This window comes from Silurus aristotelis (assembly GCF_946808225.1).
Source record: "Silurus aristotelis genome assembly, chromosome: 15".
NCBI classification, from domain to species: domain Eukaryota; kingdom Metazoa; phylum Chordata; class Actinopteri; order Siluriformes; family Siluridae; genus Silurus; species Silurus aristotelis.
This window is the reverse complement of record NC_139588.1, coordinates 13,419,520-13,438,903: the sequence shown is the minus strand read 5'-3', so window position 1 is coordinate 13,438,903 and position 19,384 is coordinate 13,419,520. Positions and strand designations below refer to the sequence as shown.

Here is a 19,384-nt window from a genome sequence, read left to right as displayed (position 1 = left end):
AGGCCGAGAGTCATGCAGCTGGCTTCAAATATATGTGGTGGTCTTGGAAAAACCAATTGAATACGAATACCGACAGAATAAAAAAAACTTGGTCTGTGACAAAATTAAGGTTTGTGTGTCTAAACCAGATTTAAAGGAAGCGCTGCTTCAAAAAAACTCGAGCCTCCCTATGCTTTTTTTTTCAAGAGCTCACAACAAATGCATCTACAAATACAGGCTAAAAATAGTGAGACATTTTTTTCATGCTCATATTTATTTATTTGTTTTTCACAATTGTATTTATTAGCTGTTAAATGAAATGCAACCAAATCAATTTATAGCCTTTGCTTTAGGCAAACAGTCTGTTGGTGTCTTTCATTAAAATTTTAATCAAATCTTTAAATGCTATTTACTTTTTTCCAATTTTGTGGTAAACAGATTTCATAATACTTTATACTACAGTATGGTTGATTAATTTCGATTGGTCAAAAGGTGTGCCTTATTTCTGCATAACAGTACAGGTATTATTTGGCTGTAATTCAAAGGTTAATATTAATGCATTAATGAACACAGTGTCTTGTACAGCGGACACTCCGTGTAACTAGTAATAAATGAACGCTCGGACTGCTGCTATAAAGCAGGTGAAGAGTAGAGTTAACTTGCAGATGATCCACAAGATCAAGTACATCAAACATTGACATTTTTGCCAAATTGGTGTTAAATAAACAAAACAATATACCTCAGACTGTGCTGTTTTATAAATATTTTTTTGGGGGGAAATTTTCCACTTTGTGCTGAATCACCCCACAGGTGTGTATTATTTTTGTGCGACAGCACACACTGCATTATTTCTTTTATAACTGTTTAAGACTGCAAATAAAACACATTTTGGTTCATTAACCTGAAACTTTCACTTCACTAACCTGACACAGTAGAAAAATATAAGTCAACAAAGCTCATAACATCAAGGGTTTACTTACTTTTTCTGGCATGTCTGCATAGGCAGAGAGTCCCGGCTTCACAGACTGGAACATTTCATTATCTAAAACTGGGAGTTGGTCTACAAAGCCAACAGAACAAAACAAACCATTAAAAAAAAACATATGACAGTTTACAATTAATATTCTCTTTCAGTCCAGCTAATATACAAAGAAAACTGATAAACTTCTCACTCGACTTTTTTTGAACGAAGGTGTAGATATGGATCCGTGTTCCAGTGCTCCCAGCATCACACATGATTCCATAGAAAATTTGGCTAGCGTTGGCACGATGAGTAACAGAGGGTAAAACCTTTTTAATGCCTGCCACAAGATCCAATCCACTGCCCACATAGCCCTGGAACTCTGAACCCCTCACCAAGAGCCATAGAAGGAGCAAATGAAGCACAAGAGACATGCTCGCCAAAATCCTTCAGCAAACTCTCTTTCTAGGGAAGCTTTTAGAAAGAAAATAGAGCAGTCAAGCACACGGGGTATAATGCTGCTTATAGAAGAACACAAAGTCACGCCCACAAAGGTGTCACTGAGTATTATGTAATCAAACACAGAAACACACAGAGCATCTCTACTGAGAACTTAGTTTAGTAGAGCAATGGTTAATTGGTGAAACATTTCATTGACTGATTTAAAACTAATTTAGGTTAGACATTTTAACATTAGGGCTCTAACAAATAGCAAAAATACAAGCTGATTAGGTTCTGAAAAATAATTCTTCATTTTGTGTTTTTTAATTTACCAAACAGTATGTGTTAGGAAGGTTTACTATCTGGCTCGAAGGATCAAATGTTAGGAAGTTTATTATCTGGCCCGCAGGACCAAATGTAACGCTATCTGGCTCAGTGTTCTGGCCTTTTTAGCACTCGGTAGAAGGTGATACACTGTGATGTCACAGAGGTAACTTATCATGAATGGTAAACCGTGAATCTTCCTCTAATGGTGAAGCGTGAAAACACAACTGAAGGGCAACGCTTTCCTACACTGTTAGAAAAGTTACACTTTATGAACAAAAGCATTTGGACACCACACTTTCCAGCCATACTGTTTGTGTTTCTTAACTAAACTGTTACCACAAACACAATTGTATAGGATGTCTTTGGATGCGGTAGCATTAAAATTTCCCCTAACTTGAACTAGCAGACAAACTTATTTCAGCATGGCAATGCCTCAATGCACAACGTGAGCTGCATGAGGATATGGTTTACATGGTTTGGAGCCTGCTATAGAGACTCAATCCTATTAAACACCTTTGGAATGAATTGGAATGCTGACTGAATCGCAGGTCTCCTCACCCTACATCAATACATGACTTTATTAATGTCCTTGTGGATGAATGAGCACAAATCTCCACAACCACAATGCAAAATCTGGTGCAATATCTCTGCAGAAGAGTAGAGGATATTAGAACAGCAAATGGGGACTAAACGTGGAAAGAGATGTTCAAAAAGCACATATGAATCTTAGTCCGGTGTCCACAAACTATAGTGTATGAACCATTGAGTATATTCAACAAACATGACTTTATTGCCAATGACATTTTATTTAACATTTAAAAAAAATACTAATGGCATTTAAAAATACTAATTAAATATTCTATTAGTCAGTCAAAATTGTATAAGACCATTTGTCTATACATTTGTAATCGTTACTAATATATGCCTCAGTCCAAGGCATTACATTCTTTCACTGAAATGGAAACTGAATTTGGTTTCTAATCAAAGCGGTTTCAATGCAGCAAAAGGTGAAGAAAAGAAAAAAAAAAGTTGGTAGTTCTTTCCAGCAGTCGTACACATCTGGAGGTCTCATGAAATTGGGTGACAAACTTGATATGGTTGCAGCAATTAAGCATTACATATAATCTTATTTTTAGCAACAGTTCATTTGCTTAACATTTTCTAAAAAAAATAAAGATTTGTCCCCGTGTCTATTTCTCATACACCAGGTTAACTGAGATATGTTCCATGATTGTGCAGTGGGTTTTTCCTAAAGAGAACAACTCTGATGTGGAAAGAAGGGACAAACTGAATCATACTAATAGACACATCAACTTCCTTTATTATATTTTTAACTGGTAAAAAAAACCCGTCCACATCATTTTTTTCATACATTTATTTTATTGCTTTATAACTTTCAACAGTATGATATTATGTATCCAGCTAACTTGTTTGAAGCAAGTCAAACCGGATAATGACTATAAAATTAATTAATGAGAGATACAGTAATGATTTTAAACATTATGTACAACTTAAAGATTCATTCTATTTTATATATAATAAGGGACATGCCAATAACGCATAGCTGTGTTTCTAGTGTGTTTACTGGTGAGAAGGAACTGTTTGTTACTTTGCATTTGAAGTAGTTTTATTTTTCAGAGAGATGATGATGATGATGATGATGATGATGATGATGCTACTAATGGAATTTAATTCAATTCTATTCTATATATTGATGAGATAACCCTGTGCATATGAAGAAGTGGGAAAAGTGAATACTTCACTGTGTTTATGTGCACTTACCTGTGTGTAATCCTCATAATCTGTGAAACAATGATGTAGACATGTGCACTTGACTTGACCCCGAGATGTCCCGGGCATGGCGTCTCGCGTCTCCCGGCTCGCGCAGCATTTCCGGTTTAATTTGCAAACACTTAGACACAAACTATCGACACGAAAACTCTCCTAAGAAGTGTGTATCGCGCGGGTTGACAAGAACTCGATCCAAACTGGATTATATGTCATCCGAAACCATGAACAAGGAGTGGTTTATGAATGTCGTGTTGTATTACACTGACCAAAACATCATGGGTCTGTGTACTGCAGTTTATTGACTATAAACATTATCAAGCGCAACTATGACATGGAGAGCTCGGGCATCATTACAAGCCGCTCTTTTCTAATATACGACACGTTGCCGTCTACAATCCCGGTAATAAGATATAAGTGGCTGACTCCGGGTGTTCGTGGATAATTTTAGCGCCACAGACACACAACACCGACACCGAAAACTCCGCCCACTCATCGCTTTGATTGACAGTTACAGCTGAACGCGATAACAAGCGTGACCCCGCCCACTCATCCAGCCCAATCTACTTTAATCATTCATTATTTCGGTTATTATCTATTATTGTTTTACTATGAACACATGTTTACCTTACTAATGGATGCTGTTTTGTAATTTCAAGAAAAAAATAACGATTTGATAAACAACAACGAATAAGTCGACGAAAACATGGCGTCTAATAAACCCAATGGACTTATGGGAAATGATGTTCACAAGTCATGCCAATTCAAATAGGCTTTTATTGTCATTCCAACTATATACAGAACAGTACACAGAGCAACGGAGCTTTTACATAAAACAACATAAATTAACACAAAGTAACACAAAACAAAACTATACACAACTAATGGGGTTGCAAAATGAACAACAGGAGACACTGAGACACGGCACCAGTACAGTACTGAAGTTGTTTCTTACTGTAAATGTATTTATACTGTACATGTAAACGTGTGTGTGTGTCAGTCCCGTCCCTTCCTGCTGAGGGTTATAAAATAATCTTCCTTTCTCCTGTCTTCTCCTGTTCCCTTCTCCCTCTTCTAAAAAAAAAAAAAAATATATATATATATATATATATATATATATATATATATATATATATATATATATATATATATATATATATATATATATATATATATATATGTGTGTGTGTGTGTGTGTGTGTGCGTGTGTGTGTGTATATGTGGGTGTGTGTGTGTATACAGTATATATATACAATCTGGATTACTGTCCTTAAAACATTATATTAATGCATTAATGACACAGAACTAAAAATTAAATCATGGAGAAATGGCATGAGTTATCAGGTGAAAACTGCCATGCATTATAGAGGCAATACATTTTAGGTTATATATATATATATATATATATATATATATATATATATATATATATATATATATATATATATATATATATATATATATATATATATATATATATATCAGTTTTTGCTTATAGTGTATCATCGTTTATATCCAGTAACTGTTTTATCTTGGTCAGGATCATGGTAGATACAGATACATTTCCCAAGAACATCTGCTGAATAGAGGGAATAACAACACCCTGGTTGGATGAACTGTAGCACCCGAGAGACAACAGAGTAAAAGTGTGCGGTGCTCAGGGTTTAACAGATTTATCCAGCCACGGTGTATTTATTCCTTTTATTTGTTCCCTGATTCAAACCTAAGGGTAATTTAGCAAAGCCAGTCCACCTATTGACAATTTTTATTTGTTCAAACAAAAAAGAACAAACAAAGAATTGTGAGGAACCTTGGAGCTGTGAGGTACCAAAGCTTCTTCCTGAGCTACAGTGCTGCCCTGGTCTTTGGTCTTAATATTTATTTGTACTATGCCACTACTAGGTTGGCTGTCTGAATCCAGCATCCTCCTTGAAGACTTTATCCAATACAACTATGTCAGATAATAATAAAAATGAAAATATTTGAAAACTATTTAAATGATATATGTATATTTTCTTAAAGAGAGATGAGACTCATCCATCCAATCACAGACAGGTTACAATTGCACAGTATAATCACTGATATATTAGATTTATGTAAAGCAAATTAAATAAGATACAAGTGTGCAGCTGGGAGTTATGAGTGTTACACACGCTAATTCCTTAAACCTTTAATGGTTTGCATAAAAAGAGGGTTCATGAGATTTGCTTTATGTCAATGTCACATTAAATTAAATATTCATAATGTTAATAACAATTATATTTTACAAAGTCAAAAGGAATCTGTTTAAGGTCCCATGCATTACAAAGGTTCTACTTGACTTTGGCTAATGGACCTCAAGGGGGATGTAAGTTGAATAATTTTGGTTAAAGGGCTTCAGCTAACAAAAATAATTGGAAGTCCTGGCCTACACAGTTCCCAGACCTAAGAACACGATATTTTCAGCAGCAACTGTAATTAATATTAAAAGAAATAAATCCATGAATCACTTTGATTAATTCTCATCCCAAAATTGGCCATAGTTGTCCAAACACATAACATGTTAATGAATATACAAAAGTTAATCAAAAGAGCCATATATGCATTTTATCCTACACAACATTATATAATCATTAAATAACTCTGATCCTTTTCAGAAGTGATGATTTGTCTAACAGTTCATTTCACGCTCAGAGGTCTAGTAATTGCTCAGTCGTTTCAGTCACAAAATTAATTAAATAGATTCATCAAGATAAGATATGTATACACCAAATGTCTTGTACAAGACCTGCAAACTGGTACCCTCAGGTCCATAAATATGATTAATTTATGCCTATATGGGTCATTAGAGATGAACTGCCTTTCCTAATTTGAAGAGCTGCCTGCAAAAATATATTTATAAAGAATTATCTAAATTACACACCAATACAGTATAATACAGACATTGTCTCTGTAAGTGGCTCTATAAAAGTTTCATGGTTGACATAGTAACACTATGTATGAAAAGATAACATGTGATGTAATGCTCTTGATGTAAAACAGAAGGTAAACAAAAAAGCAACCGAAATGGACACTTCTAGTGCCTCTATCATAGTAATATGAATCTAGCATCAATCTAAGGACTAATTTAAACTCTTGTCATCACTATAGACTGAGCATTTTTGCTATAAAATCTGGTGTGAAATGAGACCAGGATCTAGAATAGGAACTGCAACCATCTATCAACAGCTATAATTTCAAGCATAAAAAACACTAGGGGTTCAGATATCGCTTAGCATATATTTTACTTTACCACTCAGATGATGCTGAGTACCTAATTACCAGCCATTTCCAAACTGTAATTTGCTAAATGCTGTAATTATTTGAAAACCCAATCTAAAATGTATCATATTAAATCATATTAATGCATGTTTATGTATGTATGATTAACTTAACAGTGTGTTAACTTAATAGTATAAACATATTTGGCTTCTTATCCATAAAATACACACAATGTCATATATTAAATGCACTATACACTCTTTCTTGTTTAATATACAGTATATTTAGTTTATAATTTTAGACCAAAAACAGATTGTGTGAATCAGGACACAAGCAAAAAAGGGAGATATGAAACTTGCGATACAAACAACGACCATAATCATTAAATGACATTTCACATTTTTGTTTCTATCAGGATGCAAGCCATGTTACATTCATTTATTCTTAGTATCTGCCTGGATGGGGTTACTGTTTATAGTTTGATTGTATTTTAGGAAATAGAACTAAATTTGTAAAACAAACATAACTATATTGTGGACAAGTGCAAAAAAAAAAACAACAAAAAAAAAACAAAACATGATAAAAAAATATGTTGAGAATTATTGTCTTTCTCTGGGTTTTCCTCTGCATGTTTTCTAATATGTCCAGGGACCTAGTTTTGTAAGGTTCATAAACCACACAAAAAATAAACTGCAGGCAAATAATAATAATAATAATAATAATAATAATAATAATAATAATAATAATAGTAACAATAACAATAATAATAGTAACAATAACAATAATAATAGTAACAATAATAATAGTAATGATAACAATAATAATAGTAACAATAATAATAATAATAATAATAATAGTAACGATAACAATAATAATAACAATAACAACAACAACAATAATGGTAATAGTAATAGAAATAATAAGAATAAGAATAAGAATGATAAATGCATTCATGCATATACTGTAATTATGAAGGTAATTTCAGTTTATATGATGGATTCTCTGCTCTATAGATTCACTGAAAGCTGCACTGAGATCTGATCTGGTCTGATCTGGCTGACTGATGCTGATTGATGCAGCTAACGTCACTTCGACGCCTAATGACTTGATTATATTAATTTAGAATTCATTTAGAAGATCTATATAAATATAAACTAAACCTTGTTTTTAATTCCCTTAAATCAATAACTACCTATAAATGTAGGTTAGATGAATCGGACCACAGGCTGTCGTGCATGTGATGCATGAAGGCAATTAAAGCGCGAGCGCAACATGACTCCACAACACAGCTAGGGGAGGGAGGGGAAGTGCTGGTACTTCCGCTGATGGACAATACTTTATGAAAAAGCATGCACAGTCTAGGGTTTTATTATATTATTTCAGAATTATTGTAGCATTACTCAAGTCATACCGCTAATAATGTCTCTCTCTCTCTCTCTCTCTCTCTCTCTCTCTCTCTCTCTCACAGGCACGCAATACTTTTCATTGGACGAAGTGTTGCCATGGCAACACGACAAACCTCAACCAAAAAAGAAATGGCGTTCCTTCAGTGGAGCTGCCAGGACGTGGTAAAGTGGATAGAATCCATCGGATATCCCCAATACACGGTAAAAAATCTAGCAAATAGTCACTTCTGTATTTTTTAAACGTCTCATCCAGAGAATTGTGAATATTGCTGAAGACATAGACTAGTCTAGGCCTATAGTCTAGCTCCTGAAAATACAATGAGGTCTATACTGAGCAGAGATCCAACCTAGACCTGTAAGATCCTATAAAATAGATTTGACCAAAGAGTTAGCAAAGATATTTTATATTTTCTATGGACTATATTCGAGGTTAATATTAATCTACAGTATGGTAAGCCTATTGTGATTTTTAAAGGCCATAGTTTTGTGTTTTGAATCTGTGCTGCTTAGCTTTAGAAGTCAAGTCAAGAAGCTTTTATTGTCATTTCAACCATAATAACGCTTTGTCATCAATGCCCACTTGTGCTTTGTCAGCATCACATGAAAAACAGGCTTTATATTTTCTTAAAACATCAGCAGTGTGTTTTTTCTCTTACCAATTGAATACACTGAAAAACAAAGACATTGCATTACAAGGCAAACATCTTAAATACACGGGTTGGCTACAGATGAGCACATAAATATGCTCCTTATTACTTTGAAAACGAGCCTTACATTTGATGAATTGAAGCAATAACCTATATAAGACCATGTTTTTATATTGTGATGTAATTATGTACATAATTGCTCTCAGGCATGTTTTACTGAGAACTTCATCACAGGGAGAAAGCTGATTTACGTAAACTGCTGTAATTTGCCACGATTAGGAATCACAGACTTCAGACACATGCAGGTAAGAATGCAGCATTTACCACAACATGCAAATTATAAGCCTAAAACATCGATCCAGATAAAATAAAAAAAATTTACATTTATGTTTTTATAAGGATGCAAGTGATGTTACTCGGAAAATGATCAAATAAATGAAGTTAGGAAAAAAGACCACACATAAAGCTCCAAATTCTTTTTATTTCCCTTCCTAAATAATTCCCATCTGTATGTTTCCATACTTATTATTAGGTTAATGTGCCTAATGCCCTGTTTCCTCTCTACTATTCGTCAAATCATGCCCAGGGGGAGCTTGAATATCTGGCACAAATCTGCCCAGAATCACCTGAAGTTCTCAGTGTTCTCCCCACATTCAAAATTACAAGCAATTTTCCACTTTTTTTCCACTCACACTATATGACATGTCAGTTAGTTGAGGACAAGGTCTGCTCCAGCGAAATGAAAGTGTACTTGTCATTAGTAATAAAACAGCCCACCACATCCATCACACTGTGATGAAGCATGCTGGGTCGGCTGACTTGAAAATTAAATCTTTTGAAGATCACTGGTGCATTTAAAAGTCAAACTCAAACATGTGCCACACTTCATTAGTCTTGTTAGAACTATTACACTTGTAATCGTGATAAATACTTCAGAGTTTAATGATATCCATGTGTAAGGTATATTTGTGCCCAGTTAAATGGTGGTATATCAGCTGTACATGATAGACTATGGAAATAAATGAAAAGCCTGTAGAAGAACTATAAGATTTGAAAGCAAAATGGAGATCAGTTACAGCTTTGTTTCTTTTGCAGGAGATCTCAGCACATGTCCGGGTGCTACTTGGCATTACTGAGCCGTTGTGGAGTCGCAGTATTGTAGATCCTCCACGAGATGATATGGGCATGTATTTGGAAGTCAAAAGCAAGACTGGAAAGAAAGCTGATTCCCTTACCTATGCGGAATTCCTCAATAACAGGAAGAAGTAGAAAGCAAGATTATAGTATAAGCAACTTATGAAGTTCAATAAAGCAAAAGCCCAAAGACATTAAAGCTTTACTTTTAATTCTAATTAGCTTTACAGATTTGCCTAAGTAGCTTTATTACATTTGCTGTTTCACAAACAACATGATTGTGAGGAATGTGGGAAATAGGCTATGGCTTACTTGGCGCTGTCTTTATAATTTAAGCATTCTTTGTCTTAAGTGTTTTACACTGCTATTTAGTGGAAGCTTTTTTAGTGGAAGCTATTTAAAGTTTAATTTGGACTGTAGTGAACTTGAGCTCATTTAGCCTAATCCTTTTTCATTATTGTATTAGTTATTAAACTGAAATACATACTGTGTCCTGGGGAATAATTCTTCATCCACCAGTGGATAAAAATGTATAGGTTCCTAGGAATGCACCTATCTGATAAGGATTGGCTTTGACATTTATTAGTGTCGGTCAATACTGGTATGAAACCACTGCAATGGCATTTGATTGGAAATATTTTCCAAGATGATTCAGCAACCCATTTTTATGGCAGGAGTATACATTATGTTGACCACACATCACAGAACTTGTTCAGAGATGCAGGACATAACCCGTTTTAAAGCACATTAGCATTTTACAAACACTGTTAGCCAACATTTAACATTGTGCCATCAAAACAGCCCTGACCTATCGAGAAAATGAACACCTTTGAAGGTGTTCTGTGTTGTGCAAAAAAACATTAATGGCAGATTCTTAAATTATTGCAAGTTGTTACTTTTTTGTTCAACACGTCCCAAAGATGCTTCATTGAAATGAAATCTGTGGAATTTAGAGACCTATTCAACAACTTGAACTTCACATATTTCAAACCATTCAATTAACATTTTTTTGGAGTATGACAGGGTAGAGTATCCTGCAAAAAAGAGCCGACTGCCATTACAGAATAGCAATTCCATGAAAAGGGTGCACATGGTTTGTAACAATGTTTGGGTAGGTGGTACGTGTGAAGGAAGTTCTACACGAATGCCAGGACCCAAGGCTTTCTAGCAGAAGATTTGCCCACACACTCCACTGGCCTTCCTTCTTCCCTCTTGCCATAGTTAATTCTGGTGTCATCTCCTTCCAAAGAAAGCGATGCACATGCACCTAGCCTTCAACATGATATAAAAGAAAACATGCTTCAACAGACCAGGCCACCTTCTTCCACTACTTGGTTCCACTTCTGATGTTCATGTACCTATTTTGTTTATAAACAGTGGTCAGCCTTAACCCCTGACCCTGTCAATAATTCACCAGTTTTTGAAGATAACCACTGCATTTTCCGAACCTCACAACTTGGCCCGTGTTGAAGTGTCTCAGATCCTTACACTTGCTCATTTCTTTTTCCTGCTTTCAACACATAAACTTCGAGAACAGACTGTTCACTTGCTGCCTAATATATCTTACCCATCGACAGGAGGCATAATAACGAGATAATGTTATTCATGGCACCTGTCAGTGGTTTTATTGTTATGGCTGATGTTTTGCAACATAAACTGGCAGAAGGACAGGATGGTTCTGATGACACCAGTGGATATCTACTGTTTATCGTTGGATGCTTTTATTTAGTAAAGACGAAGATTGAATTAATCATCTTTTGTGTGTGTGTGTGTGTGTGTGTGTGTGTGTGTGTGTGTGTGTGTGTGTGTGTGTGTGTGTGTGTGTTTGTCTAATATAAGTTTGCTTCGAGTTGAACGTTAATAAATACATAAGGCGATTCAGATTCATTAATATTGTCATTAACCTCCTTAATGCATGGATTAAGAGCCTGATAGTGACATTAATCTGTTCTCAGTGCAGTTGATTCAGCTCAGCTAAATATTCTTAAGTGGTCCCATTAGTGTTAAGACCTATAGAGGATACATGACTAATGACATGCCCTCCTGTAAAGCTGCTCAGCAATATTGTGGATTAGCCACACTGCCGACAGCAACAATTAACAGGGGTGGGGGGGAGAAACATCTTCTCCAGCACGGATTTGTCGGAGATCTCCGGTGTGAAGCCGCTCACGTCCAGCTGCGGCTTGCGTTGCGCCGTCATCATGTCAGAGAGCGGCGGCGCGCGGAGAACACAGCGGATGTGACACCTGCTCCGCCGCTCCACACTTACACTACCGGAGGCCATATTTGGGGCGGGTAAAGCCAAGAGAGTCGGAAAACATCTGGGCCGGCCTGCTGAGTCGCGATCCGAGTTCAACAGTCTGCGGCCATTGAGACGGGTTTTCTCGGCTGAAGCGGCGCGCGTGCAGCCGTAATGCGGACACGCGCGGAGAGACGCGAAGAAGCATCGCGCGCAAGTGAGGCTCGCGCAGCAGAGGCTCCTCGTAGCTGGACGTCTGTTACTCCGGCGGACATGGGACCCCGTTCGTATTGTTTTATTTAGGCGTCGTTCTCCGCTCGGCTATTTCGGTCAACCCTAAAGGAGCGGTCCTCAGAGAGACTGGGCGATCATGCTGTAACGGGGGGAATAACGGGATTCGGTAGGGAAGAGGGGCGGTGTGCCGCACGAAGCCAAAGCCTCATATCTACACAAGGTAATTATTTTAGAAAAGGCGTTGCACCCAGGCGCTTCCCTTCTGCACGCCGCTTCCATTGCGCTAATAAGAAAACGCAAAGGAAACTTGCATATTTATTTATTTATTTGACCAGGGATGGTCGATTGTTTGAAATCCGATCTAAAGAAGATTCCAGCCTGGTAGTGTAGATAGTACATTGCAAGGTCACAGAATTCCTGCAATCGCAGCTGAAATCTAGGATTGCTTTGCAAAGTCGTTTTCCTACCCGACAATAATCGTCTTGTAGCCTCATTGTGAATGCATTAGCTATGTGGTAACCAATTATGCATGGCTTCCAACCTAACCTTGGTGTTCCTCTACCTTCTTAATACACTACGACACTGATCATCATTAAGGCATCCTATTGTTTTTTCTGTGCGTATTTCTTTCCATTTGTTATGTAGCAAATGAAGATATGCATCTATTCTAATACACGAACTTAGTCATGCTATAACAATCCTTAAGGCTCATATCGACCTTCTAAACTGCTGTCTTATCAACCATTAGTATATTTATAAACTAAAGGGGGGAATAATGAAGGCTGGAGAATCAGGTCTTGCTCACGTGAGAGACCATGGATGTGAGAGAGACGAAACTCCCTCAGAAAGATGAGAGCAAGATACTACCCTGATTTCACTTCAGCTCTCCAGTTACATGGGTCATATCAGCAGTAAGATCTCATTTAAGATTGCATTAGACCTAGCTGATTATGGTGATGTCATCTGCATGTGGGTCATCTTAATGTACAGGGTGTTTGAATGAATTACCAGTCGTTCATTGTAAAATAGGCTGAAATACAATTTATCTGATTGTATAGGTTCAGCAAAAAAAAAGCAGTGAAACTAACAGAGAGCGATAAATACATGGGCTGGTGATTTTACTGACCTGATTTTAGTGACAGGGATAGTGTGCAAGTAGTCACCACTGCTCCATTAGCGGTATCCGTCCGCTGCCTGAGCGACCAGACAAGTCATGGAAATGCCTTTTAAGCATGAAGCTGGGCAGACATGTTCCTGTCACTGAACACACAAGCCGCTAGCTTGTAGGTGGGTGTAGTAGGTCAATACAGAATAATATTCTCACATTTAAAATATCCAGCTGGATCTTTTTTTGATTTTTGGTTTATAGATAAGTACACAATAAATGAATGTGAAAAATAAAAACAATCATTTGCAGCCTTAATCCAAAACATCTGACTACTGCAGCCTTAAATCTGATCCCAGATGACCCTGGTACACAATATGGTGCAGGGCAGATGCTGTCTAATAGGTGGGCCAGAAAGTAAGATATAATAGCCCTGAATTTATGAGTATTTTTAGAAGCAGGGGTTGGATATATCAGGTATTGTCGGCAATCCGACGGTGTGTTGATAATCTGCAAAGTGTGGTGTATATTTGGCAGATATTTCCCTATCTTCTTTTCATTTTCTCTGTTCTCTTTTTGTGTATTCATCCCTTGTGAAAAGCACTTATGTTCAATTCAAAAGATGCATTTAGGATGCTGTCCTTTTCACATTTGATGTCTTTCTCCTGAATGAAAAAAAAAATAAATCTGTGCTCTGAGCAAGTCGATGCAGTGTTTCAGTGGGGGGTAATAGCAGCTCCACTTCAGCCCAGCAAGCAGACAGAAGCTCTGCCAGCTAAAGCAGCCAGCTGGTTGGCCTGCAGTACCAGCGGCAGTTGGTTAATAAAATGGCATAATGTGAAGGGCATTTGACATGCTAAAACAGTGTTAATAGTCAGCTCATTGAGCAATTACATCACAACTCAGTTCATGTGAACTGTAATATTTATTACAGGTCACATAATGTAGCAAAATGTCACATGTATTCGAGGGAATGCAAAGTAGTAGCTCTTTAGCTAAAACAGAAGAGTTTAAACAGACAGGCTTGTAGAGGACATTTTCTTTCTTTTTTTTGTCTTAATCAGAATAGTTCTGCTTTGTGACTGATTTTACAGATTGATTGCAACAATTTGATCTGATATGTCCCTTATCATTATAACCATGACACAACATTTAACATTTTGGTTGTCAGTTAATGTTACATTTAGACACTTGTGACTATAGTTTAAGACCTGTTTTTCTTCGATGGCACATCAAGGAAATCCGAATTAAAAGAAAAATGTATACAGCAATAGTGTTGAAACTACTAAAGCTACTAAACGCACTCTGTATGTTTTACTACGGTAACTAAGAAGAGATAATATACCTTTATAATGCATGTGTTTCACCACAAATGGGCTTGTAAACAGTCTTTTAATTTTTACCATTCATAATTTTAAGTTAATATTAAATGTTATATCCTTGTCAAGGTTATATCCTTGGCAAGAGTAATTAAATATATACTCTATCCCTCCTCACATTTGTTTTGTCAGAAACTTGAGGAGCAGTAAACCACAATGGAAAATCAATACGAGCAGAACCATGTCTCTCTCATGATGTGGCATCTCTGCTGATCCCTTCTCTTTGTATCCAAATGATCTTTGGAGACATCAGCCTAATTCCAGTGAGTAACTGGATGGCCAGAGAAGTCTTTCATCCATTAATATACAAAGATGAAAGGCTAAGCATTATCATACCAAAAACCTGAATCAGTGCAGTAGGGGTTTCAGTTTATCTGCCCCTGGCCCACTTTTGTGTATTTCCTTGTGAATTTCTTGTGTAATTTTTGACACTTATTATTTTTAAGAAGAATATTTAGCTGTAGTACATTCTTAATCGTAGCTTGAGCTCAGTTATAAGATATTAGGAAATGTTTTGTACCTCAGAATTATACTGTAGGTATTGTTATGCAATGTTTTGGTTACTATACAGACCTGAATTACTCTGGTTAATTTTTCTTCACAGGGGTGGCATTATAACTGCGAAACCAGATGGAGACCCTAATTGTTTATTTGATGGTCATGATTATGGCAGTAAAAGCCCAGAAGATCCAAATATGTCCCAAACGTTGCATTTGTCAAGTTTTGCCTCCCAACCTAGCCACGTTATGTGACAAAAAGGGGTTGCTTTTTGTTCCCCCAGACATTGACAGACACACAGTTGAACTGCGACTTGGTGACAACTTTATCACAACTGTCAAACGGAAGGACTTTGCTAACATGACCAAGCTTGTAGACTTGACACTTTCCAGAAATACAATAGGCTCTATCACACCTCACGCTTTCAATGATCTGGAGAACTTGCGTGCCCTCCATTTGGACAGCAACCGCCTGACACGAATCACAAACGACACATTTAGTGGCATGTCCAAACTCCATCATCTTATTCTGAACAACAACCAGCTCACGTATATTCATATAGGAGCCTTTAACGACCTTTTGGCCCTTGAAGAGCTTGATCTCTCCTACAACAATCTAGAGAGTGCCCCATGGGTAGCCATCCAGCACATGACTAGCCTGCACACACTAAGTCTGGACCACAACATGATAGACTATATACCTGAGGGAACATTTTCAGGCCTTATGAAACTCAAACGTCTGGATGTCACTTCCAACAAGCTTCAGAAGCTTCCACCTGATCCAGTCTTCCAGCGTGCAGGTGTTCTGGCCACATCTGGTGTTTTGGGTCCATCTTTATTTGCGTTAAGCTTTGGGGGGAACCCATTACGCTGCAACTGCGAGTTGCTGTGGTTGAGGAGACTACGGCGTGAGGATGACCTGGAGACGTGCGCTGCTCCACAGCACCTTTCGGGACGATACTTCTGGACAGTCTCTGAAGAGGAGTTCTTGTGTGAGCCTCCTCTTATCACACGGCATTCCCAAGAGACCAGGGCATTAGAAGGCCAACATATTACCCTACGCTGTAAAGCACGGGGTGACCCAGATCCTGTTATTCACTGGATTGCCCCTGATGGTAGACTGGTATCCAACTCAACTCGAACAGTGGTGCACACTGATGGGACACTAGATATCATTATCAGCACAGTCAAAGATTCTGGATCGTTCACATGTGTGGCATCCAACCCTTCTGGAGAAGCACAGCAGACTGTTCAGCTATTTATAATTAAACTGCCACATTTCACTAATGACACAAGCTTGGTACAGGAACCAGATCCCGGCTCCTCAGATATTGCTACATCCACCAAATCAGGTGGAGATGGAGGCACTGCCATTAGCAACACCAAATCTGGGCAGGAGAAACATGTATTGATTTCTGAAATTACATCCTCTGCTGCTTTGGTGAAATTTAATTTACAACGAAATATACCAGGAATTCGAATGTTCCAAATCCAATACAATGGCACCTATGATGACTCGCTAGTCTACAGGTAAGAACTTAAGTTTTACAAAAAGTATTATTATGCATACAAATAGATATATACCGTGTGTTTGTAATTTAAGTGCTACATAAGGGCATTTTGGAAACAGCAAACAGTGTAGGACATGAACAAGACATATGCTAGAATGATGTTTCAAGGACAAAGAGTTAATTACAATTTCAAGCAATGTATAATTACTCACATGCCATAAACAAACATAAACAATGATTCATATCCATTTAAATAGTATTCAGACGATGGATAACTCAGCAAAATATTTTATAGTAACTGGTTCATGAAAGTAAATTCAGGTGTATTATATCTTCAGCAAAAGACTCTCAGGCTATTTTATTATTATTTCCAATTTCTTCCCCATGTTCAACTTTTGCTGATCTTTTAAATCATATGTACTTGCAGAATGATCCCTCCAACCAGTAAGAGCATCCTGGTGAACAACTTGGCAGCTGGGACATCGTATGATCTCTGTGTGCTGGCAATTTATGATGATGCAATGACCACTCTCACAGCTACCCGTGTGGTAGGGTGTGTTCACTTTGCAACAGAGCCCCAATACCTCCGGTGTCACTTCATGCAATCACAGTTCCTTGGAGGTACCATTGTTGTCATCATTGGAGGTATCATCGTGGCCTCAGTCTTGTCTTTCATCATCTTCCTTATTGTACGTTATCGAGTGTGCAACCAGGAGGGTGAAGACAAAGGAGTAGAGCTAGGAGAAATTCATTCTCAATCCAGGAGTGAGCAGCTGCAGGTCTGTGGAATCATCAAGTCCATGTCCAAGCAGGTTCTGGGTGTGGAAAAGGACGCAATTCGGAAGGTTTCACCACAGCTGGAGTCAATGCCCACATTAGGTTCTACACCTGGGCCTTGGCCGCCTAAACCTGCCGTTCCTGACTGCACCGTTACTACCTCTGCTGCCAGTCACAGCTGGCATCCTGCCTCTCCCAACTCCCAACGTCCCATGCATGCTGCCTCACAAAAACCTGCAGGCCCTCAAAAACAAGACCCACAAATCAGTGTGGAACTTGACAACACCAACAAAAACAATTCTGCCAAAGCTCGTCCAAAATCTGCCCAAATACGAGCCTACTCCACCACAGTGGTACCAATATCCAGAAGGCCACAGCCCGAGCACTCACGTTACATGACTGTTCCAGTGGGGTGTATGAGAGTGAGTCGCAGACACTCTTTAAATGTAGACTCCTGTAAGCAGACCAGCTATGGGAGTCTCCCGCTGCAGACTTGCAGCCTTCGCTCAAAACGTAGCCTGTCCATGAGCGGTGGAGATCTTCCCCAGCTGGACGTTTCAGCCAAAATCCATGGAAAAGACTCACTGTCCAGGTCAGAATGGGTTCTAGAAAGCACACTTTAATAAGGTTTTTTATAACCTTATTACACTGGTTTTTGGTAGACTTACAGACCATTTTATTATTATAGGTCAGTAAAAAACTCAAATATTTTGAAAGTATCTGTTTTTTGTCTTGGACATGGCACTCGTACCTAGTGGGGAAAAAAGGCAACAGACTTATCAATGTTTTATTTTGATTTCGATTTTGATTTTTTTTTAAACAAAATACCATTTTCTGCATATAGTTAATAATGCAGTTCACATGTATATTACTTTGCTATATGGAGTAATCCATACAGTACATCCTGTATAAACATGTTATGTTGTGTAAAATAAAATGTGAAAAGCCCCTTTGTTTTTAACTGATATTTAAACAGTGAAGATTGCCAATAAGAACTAATTTGAGATGTGATCAGTAATTGGCAATGCATTTAGTGAATATAAATATTTATTTGCTAAACATCACCCTGTAATCAATATTGTTCCTGTAATCAATATTGTTCCTGTTTACACTCCATTGTCAGTGTTCTGTCCAATAATTGTTCTGAAGCCATCCAAACATGATATGACAGCTTTAATCCCTGAATAATTCTACAGCAATGTACACTGTACAGCTGGAATTGTCTTATTTAATAGTAGGCAGGTGCCAGGACTGTTTATTAACTGCACATTGAACCTTCAAGTTCTTGTAATAAGTTTTAATATTGCACAATTCATGGGGTGTGGCAATCCTAATAAAAATGTGAATAAATCATATGGAATATGGGTAATTGGCTAATTGGGTGTGGAGAGCAGATTTAGATTTATTATTAGGCAATAATTCTTAAAATCCACCCAAATCTTGCCATGCCAGCACAGATTTTGTTTAACAGCCCAAGCACAATTGAAATGCACAATGCACAAGACTAGACAAGTTGGAAGGAAAAAACTTTGCGATTTCAGTCTGTATAATGCAAAAAAAAATTCTCAGAAAACACTTTAATTATAGGCAAATGTTAAATATTTTTCTTTTTATTTTAGATGAATAGTTATAAGATTATTCATAATAGATTCTAAGCTTTTTATTCAAAACATCATCAGTTGCTAAGATATTTTTCGCACTCTAATAAATTATGTTAAC

At 37.3% G+C, this 19,384-nt stretch overlaps 2 protein-coding genes across 4 annotated transcripts in view; one reads left to right on the top strand and one right to left on the bottom strand.

Moving 5' to 3' along the window:
• entpd5b (ectonucleoside triphosphate diphosphohydrolase 5b) overlaps positions 1-4,211 on the bottom strand; it is a 15,928-nt gene extending 11,717 nt beyond the window's left edge. Inside the window, exons 1-3 of the mRNA XM_083561884.1 lie at positions 3,491-4,211; positions 1,152-1,414; positions 960-1,039 (exon numbers count right to left, since the gene is read on the bottom strand). Coding sequence (XP_083418010.1) covers positions 960-1,039; positions 1,152-1,374 — 303 coding nt within the window. The 5' untranslated portion in view covers positions 1,375-1,414; positions 3,491-4,211. The remainder of the gene's footprint in view (positions 1-959; positions 1,040-1,151; positions 1,415-3,490) is intronic.
• Positions 4,212-9,048: 4,837 nt separating this feature from the next.
• On the top strand, positions 9,049-18,613 carry lrfn5b (leucine rich repeat and fibronectin type III domain containing 5b; the record flags this gene model as incomplete). Of its 3 annotated transcripts, none has more annotated exons than XM_083561880.1 (3): positions 9,049-9,094; positions 15,485-16,907; positions 17,316-18,613. In XM_083561880.1, exons 2-3 carry the CDS (start codon positions 15,511-15,513, stop codon positions 18,286-18,288), a joined length of 2,370 nt encoding a protein of 789 aa, XP_083418006.1. In that variant the 5' UTR covers positions 9,049-9,094; positions 15,485-15,510. The 3 variants fall into 3 exon arrangements, with proteins under 3 accessions (XP_083418006.1, XP_083418005.1, XP_083418007.1); XM_083561879.1 differs by lacking the exon at positions 9,049-9,094 and adding an exon at positions 11,904-12,616; XM_083561881.1 differs by lacking the exons at positions 9,049-9,094; positions 17,316-18,613 and adding an exon at positions 11,904-12,616 and having other exon boundaries at positions 15,485-16,911.
• Between the last annotated feature and the right edge of the window lie 771 nt (positions 18,614-19,384).